We start from the raw sequence: 14,788 nt of genomic DNA on the forward strand, positions 1-14,788 counted from the left end.
CTTTTAAAAACTTTTAATTTAAAGTGCATTGAAATGCACATCATGTTTTGATCATCTTTTTAAAGTAGTGCATTACTTTTTTATCCTTTTAACTTTTAGCGTGCCGCTTAATATCACACTGAATTAATATACTTCATCGTTATACTTTTAAATAAACGACATACAAGTTTCAACAGAAATTACATTACAGTATATTTTAATTTATCATAAATGCTTGTCTGTAAATTCAGCAGAACTTTAACCATATTTAACCAGCATTTATGAAATTGCATAAACTATAAAAACGTACTCAAGTGGGTCGAAGTCACTTTAATATAAAAGTATGTTATTTTAAATAACAATACGCCTGTAATAAACACTTAGTAAAATGTGTTTTTTTTCACAAGGGCAGTGAATGATGAAACAGAGCTGACTAATCATTTAAGGCTGTGTTTGATCGGTCAGAGTAAGACGAGTGTAACGTGATTGGGCATGAAATGAGCGTGTTTGGATCTGATTGGCTGTTCACCTTCGGGGTGGGGGCGGGTCCGCTCAGCTGATAGGTCAGATCGGCGCTGCACATACTGCCGTGTTCAGCGATCATGGACTGCAGCATCTCCTCTTCCTCTTCCTCCTCCAGAAAATGATGCTCAAAGGCCTTTTCATCAGACAGGTCCAAATCACCGGAGTCGATCTGGACATAACATCAGAGGAGTTAGAGTTTTGTAGAGGCCACCGTCATGGACTAAATCTTCATTGATTATCTTAGACTAAATGTTCATTTATTCATCCGAAAAACTGCTTATAAATGCTGACAAAAAAAAAAAAAAAAAAAAAAAGAATTATATATATATATATATACACACACACACACACACACATATATATATATATTAATATATATATATATATATATATATATATATTTTTTTTATATATATACACACATATATATATATACACACACACACACACACACACACACACACACACACACATATATTTTATTTATTTTTTTGTCAGCATTTATATATACATATACATATACATATACATATATACATATTTTTTGAAAAATTACTTTACGGTATTTTACAGTAAAGGGATGTGCAAATATACTTCAAAATGTCTCTTTTTGAGTTTCATGAAAAAATGAATTAAAATAAATATTGCAGTAAGCTTTCATTTCTGAGTGACTTTTAACTCTTTTAGAATAATATGTTTGATGTCTTGATTTTTATTTCAGCAATGAGCTTTCTATGAATCCCATATTTATAAGTTCTTATTAACGTATGATGCATTGGAAAAACGTTATAATATAAAATTGCAATATTTCCATCCAAAAGAAACTGTCTGTCTCTTACAACTGCTGATGGATCATTGCTTCTACAGAACGTTGCACTAATAACATGCTTTGGTTGTGTTTTATGAGCACTGACCACTGCAGGCTCAGCGCGGAACACAACTTCATCCTCCTCATCCTCCTCATCAGCAGCAGAGCCGAGAAGATGAAGGAGGAGGAGCCGTCCTCATCCTCAGTCTGTGAAGACAGGGGAGTTTCACGTCTCTACACGTGACCGTCATCCTCCGATCACACTGAGGAACTGTGTCGACGTGCTCAGAAAAGCTTGAGGTCAGTAAGATTATGTTTTGTACTTTTATTGCGTTAAATTGATCAAAATCGATCCATGTTACAATTTATATTTCAAACTTTCTATTCATCAAAAATCACAAAAATGCTGGGCAGCATAGTTGTCTTCAACACTGATAATAATTAGATTGATTTTTTTTTCTGAAGGATCGTGTGACATTGTGTTTAATTACATTTTACAATGTATTCATGCAGAAAACAATTTAAATGTAATATATATATAATAATAATATTTATATGAATAATAAAAATAATAATTAAAAATAATAATATTTATATTAATAATATTTTGTGATTTTCTGTATTGTTAATCAAACAAATAAGGATTTATAATAAATATAAATATAAAAATATAAATAAAAAAATCATTTAAAACGGCATGAATTAAATGAATAAATAAATAAATAAATCTCAGCATAACTGCATTTTCTCCATTAAATTAAAAGTAACATGCACGTTGATTTGAAGTGGTTATTCAGTTTGCTGAATTGTACTGTATAAACACTGGCATAAACATCTTGAATTGCTTCATGACAAGTCTACTCTGCACTTTTGTTTTTCTAAAGCTTTATGCAGTAACGTAAAGCAGCCCTGCATACTGATGCTGCGCGGAAATATATTCACTGTGCTTCGACAGAATCTCATTTCATCATAACACCCAGGCCAAGATCACAACAAACCACTGAATGGGATTCGATTCGGTTAGAAATCACTTTGCATGTTAGTAGTGCAAGGTTGGTTAGCGAGCTGAATCGTTTGGTCGTTGATTCTGGCATCTTTAAAACAGACGATGGCGGCGAAAATGTGACGTGCAGAGGTAAACAGGAAGAAACGCTTTCTCCGCTCTCAATCCGCTTCTGGGAAGCGCGTCGTTTGAACCATATTAAGGGGTGATGTTACTCTATCGCACTTGAGAGAGCAGAACAAAGGCGTTCGGCACGCTCATGCAGTCTAAAGGCCTCTCGTGAGATTAAATCTTCAGAAAAAAAGAAAGGCCTGATCGGATGACCCGAACTGCACTTGACAACCCACCACACACGCTCCAAACCTCAAGGCCTCGGAGGAGAAAAAGAAGGAAAGATGCCAAAATGCGCACACAATCCCAGAATAATGCAGCCGAGATAACAGCCTTGGAAAGTTGAAGAGGTTAAGATAAACTGCAGCCCCTGAGAGCTCTTCACGGAGATACAGACACGCTCCTCCAAGAAGATTTCATTTCCTGAGGCCTTAAAGGACTACAGACCCGCGTCATGAAATATTCAAAGAACCTGCGAAGGAATCCCGTAACTGCAGCCCCGGGTTTCAACGGCACAGAACTGTACGGAGAGAATAAAAGCTGCTTTAGAAACTAGAGGCTAGTGTTTCTTACGGGCAGGGGTTTGGCCACCCCGATGCGGACGGTGCCCATGTTCGCTCCCTTCAGAGCCTGCACTGCTTCCTCCAAGCTGGCGCTCTCCAGGTCGATGTTGTTGACATACATGAGGCGGTCTCCTGGCAACAAGCGCCCGTCTCGCTCTGCCACGCCGTCGGGAACTAAAGACCTAATCACAATAACCGTCTTGAGCGGGTCCATTGGGTCCTGTACACATATGCGCACGCACACAAACAGAAAGTAAGTATAACATCATTGGTTTTACCTCTTTAAACAATTTACTAGCTATAAGTAACTTTTCCACACAACTAAACAACTAACTACCATTCATTTGCAACTACATGTCAGCTAACTCCCGTTATTTCGCAACTATAAGTCAACTACATGTCAGCTAATTACAGTTAAGTTGCAAGTATGTCGACTAACTCGTTCATTTTCAAAAGTCAACTAACTCTCATTAATTTGCAACTACATGTCAACAAAGTCACTGTAATTTTAACTACATGTCAACTGCATGCCATAATTAATTACCACTATGCGTCAAATAACTTTTCAAATGTCAACTAACTTATTACTTTGCAACTACATTTAGACTAACGTCCATTTTCACAAAATCCCGTTCATTTGCAAGCACGTCAACTAACTCAACTTTCAAAAGTCAACTAACTCACTAATTTACAAAGTACACGTCAACAAAGTCACTGTAATTTTAAACTACATGTCAGCTACATCCCATTACTCTGCGACTGCATGCTGACTAGCATTAATTCGAAACCACACGGCAACTAACTCTAATAAAATGTTCAAATGTCAAATAACTTACTGCTTTGCAACTACGCACAAACTAAATCGCATTAATTTGCAATTACGTGTTGGCTAAAATGAATTTGCAAATGCATGTCAAATAATAATAAACAGAGCGGTTCCACTGGCGCTCGGGCCATAACTTCCATTTAATTAAATTAAAAACATCTTAAACACTACAAGTGCACATTCAATACAATTAAGCGCACTTTTCCACAAGCGAATGGCCGCCACAATATAATATACAAGTCATTTTTCCCCATTTTTGATTTTCTGCACACAACCAGTGTAGTCTGATACACAAACCGGTGACTTTCATAAACTAGTTCTTTTAAAAGACTCAAAATACAATCTCGAACTTGCTTCTTTGTATTTGATGCGTGAAAATAAATAAACGAATGAATGATGCGATGGTCTGAATTTAGAAAGCTCCTCCCACTCTCCCACCTGATAATCCAGAATGCTGAAGCCCAGACCGCTCTCTGCTTTCTCTAGTTCAATGTCCTGAATCTCCGTTTCCCACATCGCCAACGCCGTTCCGGTGGGCTCTTCAGTCACATGATCTTTCAGGCTGTCCTCTGATTGGCCAGAGACCAGGAAATCCTCAAACTCACCCGGCACCTACACAAGAGAGACGGACAGAGCTTTTGTTTCTAATTAAATCCCTAATAATTGTTGAGAGGCACAAGACATCAGCTTATTTTAGAGAATGTAAGAGGGGCGGGTGCAAAACCTACAGCTTTTATTGACAGCTAACCCTTGACATGCACTTGAGCGTGAAGGTCTGTCCTCTGAGAGCGACTCGAGATGTTCAGAGATTATAATGGTGCACTGTAATCTGATTTAATCCCAACAAAGGAAAGTCTGACTGAACCACTCAGGCTTGTTTGACACGCTCACGGAAAAACAAGAGCAATTATCAGAACAAACATGTTCATCTACTTTAATTTTACTGGTATGGATAAATTCAGATTAATAACAGACCGGCTGTACATTAATCTTTACAAACACAATCTGATATTTGGTAAACAATTGAATGTACCTGAACCATGGAATCAATGGCCACATCCTCGGGCTGTGATTGGTCAGTTTGGCTGTCAGTCATTAGAGGGGCGGGTCTACAGCAGATCATGGTCACGCAAACAGGAAGTTCTTTCAGAATGTCAACAACATCTTTATGAGACTCTCCTCTGAGGGGAACACCGTTCACCTGAACAAACACACATAAACGTTTAGATATCTGAGTACTGTCTTCAGCATTGATAATAATCAGAAATGTTTCTCGAGCATATATTAGACTGATTTCTGAAGGGTCATGTGACACTGATGACTGGAGCGATGATGCTGAGAATTCAGATTTGATCACAGCAATCAATTACATTTTACTGTATATATATTTATATAACACAACCTCGGTGAGCAGAAGAGAATGCTTATTGGACCTAATTCCATCATTGGATGTTTTGCTGCATATTGGTGGCGGGTTGTTCCCGATGGATGTGTTTACCTCCAGCAGCTCGTCTCCGCTGCAGATGGTTCCCGATCGCCCGACGGGTCCCTCAGGAAGCACCGAGCGAAGGATGTGACGACCGGCGATCACGTCCAGACTGATCCCTAAACCGCTGTTCTCACTGAACTTCTCCACTTGAGCCACCTGAACACATTCAACGTTCACTAGCGTGATGCAAGATTACAGTCCAAGTTCACAAAGTTTACTAAACTTACTAACATGCAAATACAAATATAGTTACCTAACATATGAGTTTCAATAGAAACGACGTTGAAATATATTTTAGTTTACCATAAATGCAGTAGTACTTTGTCCATATTTCACTATATATGACTATATAAGTAATTAGAAGTAATGTCTATACATATTTATTATACACACACACACACACACACACACACACATACAAAGTACATAATTTATAAATTCAATAGATTCAATATACCAAAGAAAATCTATTTTGATTGTTTTTAAATGAATTAGTGTTATAGTTTTTTTTTTCTTTCAGATTTTTATAGCATGCGTATGAATTACAGCACTTTTACTGTAAAGTGACACATCAACCATTTAGTAGAGAGCCATATTAAAAAAAACTATGGGATGTGTTAAAAAAAGTGTTGTACCCAGTGACACAAGGAGATAAGAAAAGTACACAAATATGGTTTCAATTGTCTTTTTCTTGGTGAGGCAGCTGCAAAATTAAGAAATACAACAAAAAATAATACAAAAAAATTATATAAAAGTAAAATGTACTGCAATTTTTTTTTTTTGCTTGGAAAAAATTATTTTAGCAGTAAATGAAACAAATATTATATATATAAAATATTAAAATATATATTTCTACAAGGAGTTACAGCACTTTCTGAGTTAAAACTGATTCTAAACCAATTTTTATTTATTTATTTATTTGTCTATTTGTTTAGGATTTACTGGGATCTGTAAAAATCTTTCTCTGCTAGCAAACTGAAAAAACGCCAAGGTACACACTGAAACAAAAAAGAAAGAAAGAAATGTAAAAGTCGGCTAAAATAATTGTTAGGAGCATTTTTATATTAAAGTATTTTCTTCTTAAGTCCTAAGTTCTTAAGTCTTTTGTTTTATATTGGAATAAATATTTTTTTTGCAGTATACTTAGTGACTAAAAGTTATTTTAGAAACACTATTATTACTATACTGTCTGCTTGATATCACCTATTAACTTAAAATACACTTTATTTAAATGGGACCACATACGACTCTCAGAAACTTTGCAAGCATATGTCAACCCTAAAACTACCCTAACAGTTGCTCTGAGAGTCAGTGGTTGCAAACGAATGAGAAGCAGTTGACACGTGGTTACAAAGTTGCTCGGAGTTAGCAGAACGTCTAAAGCAAAATGACGCAATTAAAAGATGAAGCAAAAAGGAGTCACTCACAATGACTTCGCTGCAGACGCCGAGTTCGTTCTGCCACTTCTGCATCAGCTGCTGTTCCTCCTCAGAGCTCAGCTCCACAGGACCTGACAGAGACATGACAGCATTACCTCTCTGCGAGTCGATTCGATGATATCGGCGGCGAAATGACAAACGTCTCTCACCGTCGCGTCTCTCTGGAGCTCTGACGGGTGAAGCGGTGACAGACTGCGGTTCGCCGCTTTCCTCTGGAGGGAGAAACGCTCTCTCATCTAGACAAGAAAACACAGGGGCATCGCTCTCTTCATATAATAACAGGCTTCGTGGGACTGCGATGAAAGGATGAGTGAGATTTTGACTCTAAATATGGTGCGGCGGTTGTGGGACTGACACAGACACACAAAGGATCTACCCAACTCAAGCTTTCCATTTCGGTTGTAATACCTTCAAGCACTCTCTCTGTCTTCATGCATTTATCAGGATAAGACGGGAAAAAGCCCCTCGGATTTTCTCAAATATGCACAACACAAGACTGTAAGGAACACCGTATGACAACGACGTGTCATTTTTCATCTCTCTCTTTTTGTTATCATTGCATATAATGAATGCAAAATAACTGCACCACTTGAACGACGCCTAACGTTTCGCCTAACGCTTTTTATTAACGGAAATAAAGCGAATTGTAGATATTGCGTGAAAAGGAAAGGCTGCCTTTGCAACTAACTGAAATAAATTCAGATTTAGCATTAAAGAGCTAAAGCGTAAAATAAAGCTTAATGAAAATATAAAAACTAATAAAAAAAAGCACATTGCAAAATTACTCAAATTACTACTATTAAAAAAAAAAGAAAATAATGGTTTCACTGACTACATTTCAAACATTTAAGACTTTATGAGACCGCTTTTTGTAATAAACAGTAAATCCTATTTTTGTTACATTATTTACAGACACATATATATATATATATATATATATATATATATATATATATATATATATATATATAATATATATATAAACGTTGGCTGTTAGAGATAGCATATTGCATTAATGTTATTAATTAATTCATTTTTACTAAATAATATATAATATTGAGTCAGTAAAGTGTGGGTTAGGTTTTTCCATCACGTCATTTGCATTGAGCGCAGCGTTTCAACGGTTCTGTTCGGTTTCTTTACTTTCACATGAAATCTCTCTGAGCTCTTGCTTTGGTGGAAAGCTGAAGGAAGACTTTTAAGTCTCAGTGCGTAGTTGGCAGCAGTTTTCAACACACTTCTCGCTATAAATCTGTGCTGTAAACCTCACGAAAAATGTTCTCAGGTTCAAGGTCACTCTGATTCACACTGAAGCGCGCGGCTCATGCAGATTATACACTCATTTCATTAAAGCGCAGCCTTTTCTAGTTCATTAATCACGCTAGGCCATACTGTGGTGTGATCTGATACAACCTTTCTTAAATTGTCTTTGTGACTGATATTGGTAGCTTCATTAGATTACCGTGCTTGGTGTTCCTTCGCTCCATTGTTGAGTTTTGCGATGTGTTGAGGGTGGGTGTGGTCTCCATGGCGACAGGTATGATTGATGGACATGCATCCTCCAGTTTGAACCCGTGCCGGACGAGCTTCAGGTTTACCATCTGACCCGTGTGTCTCAGGACCTCCACGGCCTGCTGGTTACTGTAACCCTGGATATTAACCCCGTCTACCTGCACACACACACACACACACACACACACACACACACACACACACAGACAGAGAGATGCAGTTTAGCCTTCAATAAACCATCCAAGTCTCACTGATCAATATATATATATATATATATATATATATATATATATATATATATATATATATATATATATATAAAGTGATGGAATTAAATCTTTTTGATGATTATAATTTTTTATGATTTTTTTGGCTTTGTCACCTTTTTAATGTGGATTTTAATTGCAATTTTTAATTTAAAGAAAATATAGGCAAAAATATTAAGTATTGTTGTACATTTTAGAATACGTGAAGAACAAAAATGTGCAGATATTGTAATAAAATAAAATAAAAACACTATATTATATTACTCTACTATATAAAGCTATATAAAGTACACTGTGAGATCATTTTGAAATTTAGTAAACAAAAAAAATTATAATATATATATATATATATATAAACTGAAGTCGTCTGAAATTCAGATTAAAAATAACCACTCTGTGATATATAACTTTAATCAATATATTTAGTTTCTTTAATTTATCGTCCCTTCCCGTTATTTTGCAGAACCCCATAGATGTGTACATACAGAATGAAGATAACAGAAACACTTTCGCCGGCACAGAGGCCTTTCGGTTTTGATAAGCACCGCAACACAACACATGCATAAACAAGAGTTTTATCTGACGCGTTCTTTGTGAAATAACTCACAGCAATGATTTGATCTCCAACGTGAATTCGGCCGTCTTGCTCCACTGCGCTGTCCCTCGAAATGCTCTTCACAAATATCCCAGAGGGCTCTGCAACAGGAAATTACAGTCAGCAAAGGTTAAACGCTGCCTAAAATGAAGCACGCTAGAATGAGACGCATGGAATCTGCCCAGGGTGAGAAAGAGAAACAGAAAACAACAAGCCTGTGTCCATCATCGTTAGAAACAGAGACCCTAGATTTCCTGAACATGCAGGTTTTACTTTATAACATCTTTAACCGCTCTGAAACGCATAACATCACAAGCAATATTCGCTGGAAGTTAAACCTGAATGAAACTCCTTGTGAAAAAGAGGTGCGCACATTTTATAAGTATACTTTTACAAAAGTATATATATTACAATTATTTATGTGAGCAATGTACTAGATCAGGCTAAAACATTCAAGCAATGTCTAATATAAATTTTAAATCATGCTAAGAATGTGCTCAAACATGCTAATAATGTTTATGCTAAAAACGCTAGTCATGCTATCAGCAAGCTAACAACATATTGAACACATAAATTATGTTAAATACGTGTTATAATGTTAAGAACGTGGCTGCCACATGCTAATGTTGTAAACATGATAGCAACCTTCTAGCAAATGCTAATAATTTTAGAAACATGCTAACATCACGCTAAAAATGCTAATCAATGTCTTTCTCAAGCAAACTATATCGTGATTTTTTTGTATTGTCTCTTAAGTACTCTTTCACAAGAGACTATGCACTAAAATAAAGCTAAGTTATTTATACAATAATACAACTTCACTTTGATATACTGAAAATTATTCAACAAGTCGCATCTGAGGTATCATTCATGTCCGGCGCAAACATGAAATGTTGAATACTTTGGGCATGAGGAATAATTATAGTGACGCTTGCCTTCCGAAACACCTTTAATAAAACTACGTAATGTCCATTACTCAATTCAGTCTGTATATCAGTTATGTTTATTAATAGAATTATTAAAATGATTTAGTATATAGCTCACCTGATGTTTTGTCCCCCACATAGCCAGCGATGGTGATGCCTAAACCCTGAGCGTTCTTCGACAAACTCACGTCGAAAGCGCCCTGTTCCTCTTCCTCTAAACCCTGTCAGCAGACACAAACGCAGATTATTACACCATAACAAGCACATCAACATTGCCGTGTTTTGAAACAAACGAATACCTCAATACATAATTCATCATATTTATTGCTAATTCTCAAGTGCTGCTGTTTTCCTACCAAAAACCATCTCTGCATGCAGGATGACGGCATTAAAGATCAGCAGCCAGTTGCAACAAACTCATTAGGGAAAGAAAACGTTCCCTTGTAATCATTATTACTAGCTTAATGCGTTTGTTGCACTGGCCTCGGGCTTTCGTTAGTTACAGGGAAAAAAAACAGAAGGAAAAGTGATATTAAGGTTGTAATGCAATGATTAGCAATTAAAACAATATTCTCAAGAAAACATTTAATGTTATTAGAGAAGGGCATTATTAAGAAGACTGGAATAATAAATAGCCAGTTTTTATTTCAGAATTGGTGCAGCAGATAAATGAATTCACTCTTATACTCACTTAATTGTTCTACTCTGATAAAAGAAATCAATATGATCTCTATATGTATACAACAGTTCCTTCTGGTCCTCTGATTGGCTGATGAGATTGGGATATTCAAGTGACTCCAAGCGTGTCATGGCGTTTTTTTGGAGTATTCATTTGGAGTATGTCGTTTTAAGAGTATTCAGACGAGAATGTAGTTGTTGAAACTTTATATATGTGGTTTGTTAATAAAGATAACATCTATTTGTTTTCGGAGATGTAAGCTCCAGATCATCTGGCGGACCGTTCATTGCTCATGAGCCCACAGAGAGAGCAGCCTCAATCCCGGCCAGATCGTCTGGAACTTGTAGCTGACTTTGATGTCTCTATAGCAGTTTAATACAAGATATATTTTTTTTAGATGACGACAAGAGACAGGTCAGCGGTAAAGACTGAAACGCAGCGATAAAGAAGTTATTTTTACTTTTAACAACAGCTTGTAAGACGACAAATGCACTGAGTAGAGCTGTCATCGGAAATCATCCTTAACAGATAAAAGGATAATAGGAAGAGAATCAGAAGAGCTTTGTTACCAAGTATGTTTGCACACACAAGGAATTCGACTTGACAACCGCATGAAGCGCCTTTTTAAAGTCATGCCACGGCATCTCAACAGGATTCAGATCAGTCACTCCAAAGTCTTCATTTTGTTTTTCTTCAGTCATTCAGAGGTGGACTTGCTGGTGTGTTTTGGATCATTGTCCTGCTGCAGAACCCAAGTTGGTTTCAGCTTGAGGTCACAAACAGATGGCTGGACATAGTCCTTCATGATTTTTTGGTTCCATTTATCACAGCAAGTCTTCCAGGCCCTGAAGCAGCTAACAGCCCCAGACCCTCACACCACCACCACCACCTTATTTTACTGCTGGTATGATGCTCTTTTTCTGAAATGCTGTGGTACTTTTACTCCAGATGTAGTGGGACACACACCTTCCAAAAAGTTCAACATTAGACTTGTCAGTCCACAGAGTATTTTCTTGTCTTGGGGATAATGAAGATATTTTCTGGCAAAACTGAGCCGAGCCTTTTGCTCAGCAGCGGTTTTCGTCTTGAAACTCTGCCATGCAGGCCATTTTTACCCAGTTTCTTTCTTACTGTGGAGTCATGAACACTGACCTTAACTGAAGCATGTGATGCCTGCAGTTCTTTGGGTGTTGTTCTGAGGTCTTTTGTGACCTCTTGGATGAATTGTCGCTGTGCTCTTGGGGTAATTTTGGTCGGCCGGACATCCCTGGAAGGTTCACCACTGTTTCATGTTTTTGCAATTTGTGGATAATGGCTCTCACTGTGGTTTGCTGCAGTCGCAAAGCTTTAGAAATGGCTATAGAACCTTTTCCAGGCCGAAAAATCACAATTACCTACTTTCTTATTTGTTCTTGAATTTCTTTAGATATCAACATGATGGATCGCTTTTGAGGATCTTTTGGTTTACTTCACTTTGTCAGGCAGGTCCTCTTTAAGTGACTACTTGTTGTGTTTACTTGTGTTATCTTTAATATTTAACATTAATATTTAAATTTGTTTGATGATCTGAAACACTAAAGAATTACAAACATGCAAAATATAAAAAAAATCACTATAGATGTATAGGGCGAAATGTATTTGTTTAAATAAAAGGTACACATTATAAGTGTGCAGATATGTTATTTACAAAGTGTGCTGTTTGTAAGTGTATAAATTCTGGGTTTTGCATATTAATATGTCAGATGTGATGGACAATGTATGATTACAAAGTTTAGTTGTAAATATAGCCTGTGGGAAAAATCTGTTCTTGAGCCAGGCTATTCTGGGGGTCAGTGCTCTGTATCTCCAACCAGAAGGCAAGATTTTGAAGAGACAGTGAGCTGGGTGTGTGGGGTCTAAAGTGATTTTCTTAGTCCTTTTCCTCACTCTGGAGATGTAAGGATCTTGGAGGCTGGGCAGAGGGTCACAGATAATCCTCTCAGCAGTCCTGATCGTCTGTTGCTGTCTCTTGATATCTGATTTAGAAGCTAATCCAAACCAGACAGTTATGGATGACCACAGGACAGACTCCATGATGGCGGAGTAGAATTGTTTTAGCAGTTGAATTTCCCCAGCTGGTGAAGGAAGTACAACCTCTGCCGGACCTTTTTAGTAATGGAGCCAATGTGAGTGAATTGTGAATTGTATAAACTTAGCCTCTATGTTAAAACAGCGTCTTAAGAAACTAGCAGCTAGCCAAAGGGCTTTAGTTTTTGATTTAACTCAGACTAACCTAAATTTTAAGACTAGTCTTAACCGGGTCCTGAGAGACGGTGGTGCCAAAGGAACCTGAATGACTCTACCGCAGCCACAGAGCGGTCTGTAATAGAGAGTGGGGAGAGTCCACGATCATCTCCACTGTTTTGAGAGTGTTCAGCTCCAGGTTGAGACTACGCCAGATAGCCAGCTGTTTAACCTCCTGTCTGTACGTACACTCATCACTCATCAAAGAGACCAATGACTGTGGTGTCGTCCACAAACTTCAGGAGTTTGACAGAGAGGTCCTTTGAAGCGCAGTAATTTGTGTACAGGGAGAAGAGCAGTGGGGAGAGAACACACCCCTGGGGGGCGCCAGTGCTGATGGTGAGAGTCCTGGATGTGAGTTTGCTGCCTGTCTGTCAGGAAGCTGGTAATCCCCTGTCAGAAAGATAGTGGGCACAAAGAGCTGTCAATGTGTCTAAGAGAAGGTCAAGCTTTGTTGGTATTGAAGACCAAACTCCACAAATAGGATACTTGTGTAATTCCCAGGTCTGTCGAGGTGTTGTAGGATGTAATGCAGTCCTAAGTTGACTGCGTCATCCACAGACCTGTTCATTCTGTAGACAAATCCAAGAGGATCCAGTGATGTCCTTCAGGTAGCCCAGGTCCAGTCGCTCAAATAACTTCACGATCACAGTTGTGACCAGAGACCCGCTTAATTCACACAGACCTTAAACACAGGTTGAATGCCGAGGGGGAAGGTGAACGTGTGGAGTGCAGATCAGAGTGAATGGGGGACGGACTTTTTAAAACCGACAGTAAGGTAAAACACACCGCACAAACTACAGTTGATGGCAAACTGAACATGTGCATTCTGCACATGAGTGAAACGAGTTAGCTGTCAATATCAGCAGCTATCAATGGTAAATATTCATCACTGAAATGGAGAAACCGGAACAAAGATACACGAGAGGAACTCAGATGTATGAAATGCAAGTAAAGCAGCGCTTGCATACCATTATGAGTATCAGTAACACTGGTAAATTTGTTTCATGTGGCTAACATTGTTATAATAATGTTCACATACTGGAATGCTTGGGTAAGATCGTGTCACATTAGAACAGCCTTCTGCGTGTATCACCTTTATTTACTTACTTTCGCTTTAATTCTCTGGCACTGACACAAGGCATCCAATCAGGTTTCTCACTTTCCCTGACGGTCGGGGAAAATCAGGCCGACGTGAGCCCGACGAGACCTAACAAGTGAAACGCACCATACAGACCAGCCCAACAAGAGCCAATGGATTATCGTTGCTCGGTGTGCCCACAAAACACATTCAGATCATCAGCCAGTTGTTGATTCTACAGACTGTGTAGTAGGTGTCTTGTACATGGTGATGTTCCTCAGACCAGTCCATACTGAGAGCTCTTTCCTCAGCTTTAGCCACTCTGATCTCCTTTGTTAGTCTGTTCCTGGCCTGGTTATACAAGATTTTATCTTCTGTAAGCACCCTCCTTGGAGTGACGAAGCTTAAGTTTAGCAGTAAACCATCGTTTATCATTATTAAATGATAAGAAAGAAACTGATATGTGAGGTCAAAACAGACTTGTAGATCTCTCACTGCTTCCTTAGTACATCTTTTTACAGTCCTTATGACAGGTTTAGCTGATTTCAGTTTCTGCCCGTTGGTTGGCATAAGATGAACTAAACAGTGATCAGGGAGCCCCAAAGCTGCTTGTGGGACCGAGTGGGATGCAGCCTTTATTGCCGTGTAGCAGTGATCCAATATATTCCTGTGTCTGGTGGGACATGTAATGTGCTGCTTGTAT

At 38.0% G+C, this 14,788-nt stretch overlaps 1 protein-coding gene across 8 annotated transcripts in view; it reads right to left on the reverse strand.

The window, feature by feature from the left end:
• The window catches only part of LOC122348703 (multiple PDZ domain protein), a 65,027-nt gene that overhangs the window by 33,141 nt on the left and 17,098 nt on the right, over positions 1-14,788 (reverse strand). For all 8 annotated transcript variants that reach the window (XM_043244477.1, XM_043244483.1, XM_043244481.1 and 5 more), the window contains exons 9-18: positions 10,161-10,263; positions 9,129-9,217; positions 8,206-8,413; positions 6,893-6,979; positions 6,732-6,814; positions 5,314-5,460; positions 4,849-5,016; positions 4,254-4,427; positions 3,000-3,209; positions 509-673 (exon numbers count right to left, since the gene is read on the reverse strand). In XM_043244477.1, coding sequence (XP_043100412.1) covers positions 509-673; positions 3,000-3,209; positions 4,254-4,427; positions 4,849-5,016; positions 5,314-5,460; positions 6,732-6,814; positions 6,893-6,979; positions 8,206-8,413; positions 9,129-9,217; positions 10,161-10,263 — 1,434 coding nt within the window. The remainder of the gene's footprint in view (positions 1-508; positions 674-2,999; positions 3,210-4,253; positions 4,428-4,848; positions 5,017-5,313; positions 5,461-6,731; positions 6,815-6,892; positions 6,980-8,205; positions 8,414-9,128; positions 9,218-10,160; positions 10,264-14,788) is intronic.

Source organism: Puntigrus tetrazona, chromosome 7 (assembly GCF_018831695.1).
Source record: "Puntigrus tetrazona isolate hp1 chromosome 7, ASM1883169v1, whole genome shotgun sequence".
Lineage (NCBI taxonomy): Eukaryota > Metazoa > Chordata > Actinopteri > Cypriniformes > Cyprinidae > Puntigrus > Puntigrus tetrazona.